The 9,158-nt window shown below is 44.3% G+C and overlaps 1 protein-coding gene and 1 non-coding gene across 2 annotated transcripts; one reads left to right on the top strand and one right to left on the bottom strand.

Moving 5' to 3' along the window:
* Positions 1 to 4,567: 4,567 nt before the first annotated feature.
* TRNAP-UGG (transfer RNA proline (anticodon UGG)) lies at positions 4,568 to 4,639 on the bottom strand. The gene has a single exon. It is a non-coding gene; the product is annotated as a tRNA-Pro (tRNA).
* Positions 4,640 to 5,746: 1,107 nt separating this feature from the next.
* LOC125513854 (putative ascorbate-specific transmembrane electron transporter 1) lies at positions 5,747 to 8,000 on the top strand. Its single transcript, XM_048679060.2, has 4 exons — positions 5,747 to 6,037; positions 6,807 to 6,855; positions 6,931 to 7,133; positions 7,476 to 8,000. Exons 1-4 carry the CDS (start codon positions 5,894 to 5,896, stop codon positions 7,782 to 7,784), a joined length of 705 nt encoding a protein of 234 aa, XP_048535017.1. The 5' UTR covers positions 5,747 to 5,893; the 3' UTR covers positions 7,785 to 8,000.
* Positions 8,001 to 9,158: the final 1,158 nt, after the last annotated feature.

The raw sequence follows: 9,158 nt of genomic DNA, 5'->3' as shown, positions 1-9,158 counted from the left end.
ATATCAAAATGTTCAGCATGAAAATCCACATCCGATTTTGACAGCCTATGGCCTGTTTGAAATCTTTTAGAATCCTCAAATTCTAAAAGAAAAAAAAAGTTATGTTCAAATTTCAGTTTTTTTAATTTTGGTTAAATCTGGTCAAACTATGGTCAAACTACTTATTCAAGAAGTATTAGTGTTACTAAAATAATTATTCAAGAATATTAGTGTTACTAAATAATTACTACAATTTTTTTGAATTTTGGTCAAATCTGATCAAACTATGGTCAAACTACTTATTCAAGAAATATTAGTGTTACTACATAATTATTCAAGAATATTAGTGTTACTAAATAATTATTTCAATTTTTTGAGTTTTGGTCAAATCTGGTCAAAGTGTGGTCAAACTACTTATTTAAGAAATATTAATGTTACTAAATAATTATTATTTTTTAGAATAATAGTTTCAAACTCAAACAGTGAAACGTGTGACTTTATGCGATAGCTAAACTCATGAGGGTTAATAGGATTGACATCTTACTATTGTCAGGAAAACAACAAGTGCAGACTTGGAAACGAGGGGGAATAGAACCTGAAAGTTTAGCGTGCTCGGGCTGGAGTAGTGAGAGGATGGGTGACCGGCCGAGAAATTAGATGATTTGGAATGATGATGGGTGATTAGAGATTAGAGGTTAAATAGAGCAGTGATGATGGGTGATTAGAAATTAAATTGAAAAATAATTCAGAAATTTGAAAATAAAAAAAAATAAAAAGTTAAAAAATCATTTTTTTTCGTAAAATTACCTTTAGTCCCGGTTGGTGTTACCAACCGAGACTAAAGGTGGAGCTCCAGATAGCGGCCACGTGAACGACCTTTAGTCCCGGTTCGTGTAAGAACCGGGACTAAAGGGGGAGGCTTTAGTAACGATACTTTAGTCACGGTTCCAGAACCGAGACTGGAGCCGCAAGAAATTTGGTAATGTGATGAAAGAAATTAATAAATCTCGTTCTTGCCTTGAGGAGCTCATGTCTATGAATGCAGACCGCAAAGAGATAAGGGAGGTCAATGATCGTTTGAATGAACTACTGTACCATGAAGAAATGTTGTGGATGCAGAGATCTCGCATTGCTTGGCTGCGTGAGGGAGACTGAAACACACAGTTCTTTCACCGGAAAGCGGTCTGGAGGGCACAGAAAAATCGCATCAAGGCCCTTGTGGATGACGCCAGAGTTACCCACAAAGACCATGAGTCCATGACTGCTATGGCGACTTCTTATTTCGCCTCACTGTTCGCCGTAGATATGTCATTATGTGCTGATCCGGTTATTGATTTGATTAATACATGAGTTGCTAATGACATGAATGTCCAGCTATGTGCAGAGTTCTCGGACAAGAAGATTGCAGATGCACTGTTCCAGATAGGGCCGCTTAAAGCCCCCGGGCCAGATGGGTTTCCTGCTCGCTTCTTCCAGAGGAATTGGGCGGTCATGAGAGAGAACGTAATCAGCGGTGTGAAAGAATTCTTTAGGACGGGCGTAATGCCGGATGGGGTGAACAACACCTCCATTGTTCTCATCCCTAAGGTAGATAACCCAGAAAAACTCACCGAGTTCAGACCTATCAGTTTGTGCAATGTCGTTTACAAGGTAGTTGCTAAATGCTTGGTTAATCGGTTGAGGCCTTTTTTGGATGACATTATTTCACCTGCTCAGAGTGCTTTTGTCCCTGGACGACTGATCGCTAATAATGCTCTAGTTGCTTTTGAGTGTATACATCATATTCAGCAAGAGAAAGACCCGGGAAAAAGTTTCTGCGCTTACAAATTGGATCTGTCCAAAGCTTATGCCGGGGTAGATTGGACCTTCTTGAAGCGAACGATGCAAAAGATGGGTTTTGCTCGCCGGTGAGTGGACTGGATTATGACTTGTGTCACCTCGGTGAGATATACAATTAAATTTAATGGGACCCTCTTGGATTCATTTGCACCGACGTGTGGGCTTCGGCAAGGTGACCCTCTCTCCCCGTTTTTGTTCCTTTTTGTGGCTGACGGGCTCTCGGCTTTGTTGAAGGATGGAGAAGATAGGGGCAACTTTACCCCGCTAAAGGTGTGCAGACGGGCTCCTGGTGTCTCCCACTTGTTGTTTGCAGACGACACGCTTTTATTTTTCAAAGCAGAGGAGGAACAAGCAATGAAGGTCCATGAGCTACTCAACACGTATGAGAAAGCAACGGGGCAGTGTATTAATACGGCCAAATGCAGCGTACTATTTGGTAAATCTTGTACCGAGAACAATCAAGAGAAGGTTCGTGCGATGCTCCATGTCAGCCTAACCACTTTTGAGGAAAAGTATTTGGGCCTGCCTACCCCGGACGGGCGTATGTCTCGGGGGAAATTTCAGAATTTGCAGCCGAGACTTCTCAAGCGGATCATTGCATGGGGAGATACGTTGTCACTGGCTGGTAAGGAGATTATGATCAAGGCTGTTGCACAGGCGATCCCAACATATATTATGGAGGTTTTTAAACTCCCAATGTCAGTGTGCGTTGACCTCAATAGGATGGTGCGGAACTTCTGGTAGGGTTCGTCTCAGGGAAAAAGGAAAACACATTGGACAGCTTGGCCGAATATTCTTGCACATAAAATGAAGGGCGGCTTGGGGTTTAAAGACTTCCGTCTCTTTAACCAAGCCTTATTGGCGCGACAGGCGTGGCGACTTCTTTCTAACCCTAACAGTTTATGTGCGCAGGTCCTTAAAACCAGATATTATCCAGATGGTCGACTTGAGGACACTGTCTTCTCGGGAAACGCCTCTCCCACGTGGCAGACCATTCAGTACGGCCTCGAGCTCCTCAAGAAGGGGATTGTATGGCGCGTCGGCGATGGCCGGAATATACGCATATGGCGTGACCGTTGGCTCCCAATGGAACCGACGGGGCAGCCGATCACGCGGCAAGGGACTTGCCGTCTTCGGCGGGTCTCAGAGCTCCTGGACGAGTCCGGCGCCTGGCGTACGAATGTGTTGCAACAGTATTTTCTCCCGGCGGATGTCGCGACCATCACCAGCATTCGCACGCCACCCCACATCACCGACGACGTTATCGCATGGGCCTCGGAGAAGAACGGCATCTTCACCGTTCGCTCCGCATATCGCCTTGCCATGGACGAGCGCGGGCGTCCATTGGCGACCGCAACGAGCAGGGCACCGGATGGTCATCGCGCCATCTAGAAGATCATATGGGGGTGGCCTGCTCCCCCAATGGTACGAGTCTTTGCATGGAGGCTGGTTTCCAACTCGCTCGCTACTTGGGCAAATAAATTCTCTCGACACCTCGAACTCTTTGATGTGTGTCCCCTTTGTGGTGTGGAACGAGAGGATGGTTTCCACGCTATGTGCAGGTGCCCCCTAGCGAAAGAGTTGTGGCGTGCTATGGCACATGACTGGCCCATACCCAAGGTGGAGGACGTCATGCACACCGGCCCAGAATGGTTGTTCTCACTTTTGGAACCGCTATCTGATACTACACGTATGATTGTCCTCATAACAATGTGGCGTGTGTGGTATGTGCGGAATGAAATAACTCATGGCAAGTCCCCACCCACAACGGAAGCATCACGTAGATTTTTACAAGGCTACATCAATTCCTTGTTATGCATCCACCACTGGCCCCAAAGTAACATGGAGAAAGGGAAGATGGTGGTTCAGGTTGATGCTTTGGCGCCACCACAACATGTACAACAGAAGGCCGAAGTGTGGTGGGTGTTACCTCCAGCCAGCTGGACAAAATTGAATGTTGATGGTAGCTATGTACCAGCAACAGGAGCAGCTGGAGGAGGCATGGTCCTGCGGTCAGACTGGGGAGGCATAATTTTCACTGCTTGTAGGGAAATTCGCATATGTGATAATGCCCTGGAAGCCGAGTTGGCTGCATGTAGGGAGGGGCTCGAATTGGCCCTACACCGGTCTGACTTGCCCATTATCATTAAGATGGATAGTGTGAAAGCTGTGAATATGCTGAACGCTTCGAGAAGGGACCGCTCGAGGCACCACGTGCCAGTTGAGGAGATCAAGAGGATGAAGGATGCTGAAGCTAGTGAGATCTCTATTACTTTTATTAGTCGCTCGCAAAATAAAATTAGCCACACTCTTGCAGAGTATGGCAGGAGTACCCCCCGTATTGCGGTATGGCTGGGCTCGAGTATGCGTGACATTGTAAACTTGGTTATGGCTGATTTACCTTCTTGAATATGCTGAACGCTTCGAGAAGGGACCGCTTGGGGCACCGCATGCCAGTTGAGGAGATCAAGAGGATGAAGGATGCTGAAGCTAGGGAGATCTCTTACTTTTATTAGTCGCTCGCAAAATAAAGTTAGCCACACTCTTGCAGAGTATGGCAGGAATACCCCCCGTACTGCGGTATGGTTGGGCTCGAGTATGCGTGACATTGTAAACTTGGTTATGACTGATTTGCCTTCTTGAGTAATAAAAATCTCCCTTTTCCCCGCAAAAAAAAAGACCTATCCAGAACTCCCGCAAAAAGAAGACCTATGCAAGCAAAATAAAATTGACAAAAGGAAGAAAAAAAGGGGCATTCCGAGAATCGAACTCGGGACCTCTCGCACCCAAAGCGAGAATCATACCACTAGACCAAATGCCCTGTTATGTTAATTAATAAGCTGGACCTTAATTAACGTGTCCTCAGACTAAGCTGACTTCAAGTGACCTAAACGGCAGGCCACACATCCCTTGTAGTCAGAACAGTGCAGCATAGAGCACGACTGTCCATCTCCGACCACTGCGCGCGCACACACACATACGCCACCTTCTATGCTTTTAATAGACAAAAATTATAATTTTAATTCACATATAGCTACTTGTAACATCCAGCTTTTGCAAACTTAATTTAATATCTACTCCCTCTATAAAGAAATATAAAAGAAATTATTTTATTACGTACGCTTGTGGCGCAGCTAGCAAAAATTACCCCAAATAACAAAACCCTCCAAGCAAGACCTCCCCCCTCCCCGACTTCGACATAACTCCGCCATCGTCATTTTTAGGCTTCATTCGGTTCTCATACCCCCTTTTGCCATCCAGTCCCGATAATTTTTTTCCCTTCTAATCCTCTCGAATCCTTGTGCATGGTACTTTTTAGTTAGCCCTAGGGAATCACACATGCACTATTAATGAGCATTCATTGTTTGTATTGCGCATGTAAAAAGTGGTAGGTCCTATGTGTATGTTTGTACTTTTGCCATTCCGTGCATGTTTGTATTGCGCATGTAAAAAGTGGTAGGTCCTACATGTTTTAACTACCATGTTTACTACTAGATGAAAACAACGTGGCCTTGTCGGAAATCAAGCGTTCCAACGCGGGCATTGAAGGAGTCAATTTATGTTTAACTATAATATAGGTCCCATGTGTCACCGCCAAAGCAGCTACGAAATGTATTTAGTACCTTATTTGTAAATTAATATAAGAGCGTTTAGATCATTAAAGTAATGATCTAAACGTTTCTATATTAGTTTACGAAGGGAGTACTTGTTATTGATGAAGGCTACAGTTTGTCCAGAACAATACAGAAATTTGTGAAGTTATCAATGTCTTTGGTAATTTTGCACGTGTAGCCATTGAATGTCTGACGTTGATGTGCAACGTGGGCCTCTTCTTCATCATATAGCGAGAGCAATCGACAACTACCAGGCGTGTCGCCCTTATCGCGATTTTTATGGAGAGAAATCAACAGATAATACACGAGAAAAAATATCATTTATAAATTATAAAGAGGCGCGGGGACGCCACGCTCCCGCATTGTCTCCACTCGCTCCGTCCGCCGGGGAAAGAAACCAGCAGCAGCGCCGGCGAGAGAGGAGCAGGGGAGAGGGGCAGAGGAGCAGAGGGCCGGAGGCGATGGGGCTGGGCGTGAGGGCGGCGCCGTTCACGTACGTGGCGCACGCGCTGGCCGTGGTGGCCGCCGCCATGGTGCTGTACTGGTGCATCCACTTCCGCGGCGGCCTCGCCTTCGAAGCCGACAACAAGAACCTCATCTTCAACGTGAGAACCACCTGTTCCTTCTTCTCTGGCGGCAGACAATTTTAGATTCCGCCTTTTTGTTTTGCTCCCTAGAGGAAAAGAAAAGGCGAAATCGCATCGAGTGGGACTGTGGGGGATGGGTAGGTACGCTAGCATCGTGGAAGAGGAAGTGAGCGCCAAGATTTGATTTGACCGTCGTGTCCGTGCGATTTAGAAAAGCGTCTGCTTGAATTTCTGCTGCGAGCGTTGGCTTGGTGATTTTCTGTTATTGGCTCCATGGTCCATGGAGATTAGATTAGATGATGCTTGGCTCTAGCCATATGAACTTGTGATAAGAACAACTTCTGTTTGCGTTATATATGCACCGATAGTTAAGCAATTTTTTAAGTCAATCTGAACAAAATGGATACACACGTCATTGCGTCCGTGTGCTGATGCACATCAATTGTACTCCAAATCTCAACTGCACATTTCTGTTAGGGTCATTAGCTAACTGCTCTCTAACGCATCTGAAAATGTCTAGTAAGTGTTAGTGTCTGCCGTACTATATGTCCGTTTCAGTTAAAAAACATCCAGGTCTCTGAGTTAATTGCAGATGGAGATGTCTAATAAACCAATAATCGTTGTCCTTTGTTTCCCCCAATTCCTGACATGGATTTCCAAAGACTCCCTCGGTGAGAGCTGGAGCTTCAGAATTACTTGTGCTCCCTGCTGTTTGTAACAGTTTTTAGGATAATAACTTGTTTACATTTAGCAATTTCGAGAATGTTACTAATGTTAAACATTACAGGTTCATCCTGTTCTTATGTTGATTGGCTTTATTATTCTTGGCAGTGAAGGTAATGCTGAAAATTCCTCAACTTTTCTGGCTTGTGATTTTTCTTTTGTTTGTAAGACTTTGTCCATTTTGGCAGCTATAATGATATACAAGGTACTACCTACGGTGAACCATGATACAACTAAGTTGATCCATCTAGTGCTCCATGCTATTGCGCTTGTGCTCGGTGCGGTCGGGATATACTGTGCTTTTAAGAATCACAATGAAACTGGAATTGCGAACCTTTACAGTCTGCATTCTTGGCTTGGAATAGGAACAATTTCTCTATATGGTATTCAGGTATGACTTTTCGACTTCCGATATCGTGGCAATTCTCTGTTCCATTTATCAACCTGGTTCATTTGATCACATTGGTTTTACGTATTTGTAGATGACTCTAGTTTTTTAACCTTTTATGAGTCCGCTGACACAGTTCACTTACAGTAGAACAGGCAGACAATATTTAAAGCATTTACTAAAGTATGAGTACTGGATTACTCTAAAAAGAAAAATGGATTGGTTTAGAGCTGATGCATGCCACAATTGTTGAACTAGGAAGTTGCATTATAGTTGAAGTCAAAAGAATTGTAGATTTTTTTAATTGAGTTTTGACCAGTGCTCTTTAATTTGCGTTTGTGACAGTGGATATTTGGATTCTTGGCCTTCTTCTTCCCCAAGGCTGCGCCAAATGTGAGGAAGGGTGCTCTTCCTTGGCACGTACTACTTGGGATCTTCGTTTACATTTTAGCCCTGGCAACGGCAGAACTTGGGTTTCTGGAGAAGCTCACCTTCCTCCAAAGCTCGGGCATCGACAAATATGGACCAGAGTCATTTCTGGTGAACTTCACGGCATTGGTTGTTGTGCTATTTGGTGCTTCAGTTGTTGTAGCTGCTGTTGCCCCAGCTCGCCTTGAAGAGCCACAGGATTATGCTCCAATCCCAGAAAACTAGTATGTGTGAAGTGTACTACGTAAACAGAAATTCACTAAGTTTGTTGTCACCATAGTGCTGTGATACCAGTATCTCTCCGATTTGAAAAATGAATGATCTGATAAGAAATGTTGTGCATCCTCCTTGTGTATATGTAAATACATACAAGTACATATTGTTCTTCCATGTATCAATGTATAATTGAAACATCTATGTAAGCAGCTATTTTACAAATTACATATCTGTCTTGATCTGATGAGTTCTATTGTGTTCTACTATTATTTGTTTGTTGCTGCTGTTCTATAAATATAGCTGAGTTTAGTGCTTCAGAAGCAAGTACATAAACTGCTGAACAGAAAGGGCTACTTAGTTTCCTGGACAGATTGAAGTACTTGTTTTTTTCCAACCGGGCTTGCATCCCTTTCCATTAATTTTGCAATCAACGGAAATACAATGTTCCAGTAGTTTTCCAAGACAACAACCCAAAATAAGACTGAAAGGGGAGGAGCGAGCTGGAGCATCGACAGGAAACCCACCGCAAAAGGACCCTAAAACGGATCAACCGCCATGGGACGAAAATCTGATGACACTGACTAGCCACTACCCTAACCACAAAGACATAGTGCGAAACCTGAGAGGTTACATAGCCTACTCAGGGCATAAAGAGATAATCCTCCAAAAACACAGATCACTCCAGGCCGGGCATCAAACCCCAGTGGACTGGAAAACGAGCAGGTTAGCCGATCTGGATCCCATCTCCATCCTTCAAAAGCATCACACCTCGCGAGTGAGACCTGTCCGCCAGAGCTGCTGCCGCATACGCCAACCTCTTCACGCCCGCCTGAAACTTCGACCTATCTTCTTCTTTCAGCAGTCCTGTCCAATACAACATAAAAGAGCATGCACTGAAAACAGCCTCCAGTGGAGAACGAAAATTATATTTATCGAAAGTGACTTTATTTCGAAGACACCAGATCCCCCAACACAAAGCAACAATAATCATCATGTAGAACTTTTTTCCACCTGGGAAGAATTTATATAACCACACCCAGCTTTGCCATAGAGACCGTGGGCAACAGGATGCTCCAGCCGTGATACCCGGGGTTCCCCAGACCATTCGAGCAACAGAACATGTAAAGAATAGATGGTTTGCAGTTTCTATGTTAGTGCAGAAAGAGCAAACAGGATTCCCGGGCCAATTCCTCTTCCGCAAATTATCCCGAGTAAGCACAGCATTTTGAAATAGCTGCCACAGAAATATTTTGATTTTCAATGGGATACTAGCTTTCCAGATCCACTTGTAGTTAGGACCAGCTAAATCCCTCTCCAACCATTCATACACAGATTTAGTGGTAAATCTTTTGTTCTTACTGAGACTCCAAAACACAGTATCAG

Source organism: Triticum urartu, chromosome 6A, assembly GCF_056163025.1.
Source record: "Triticum urartu cultivar PI428250 chromosome 6A, HENAU_Tu73, whole genome shotgun sequence".
NCBI classification, from domain to species: domain Eukaryota; kingdom Viridiplantae; phylum Streptophyta; class Magnoliopsida; order Poales; family Poaceae; genus Triticum; species Triticum urartu.
The sequence above is the reverse complement of the archived record's forward strand: the minus strand, read 5'-3'. Positions and strand labels throughout refer to the sequence as shown.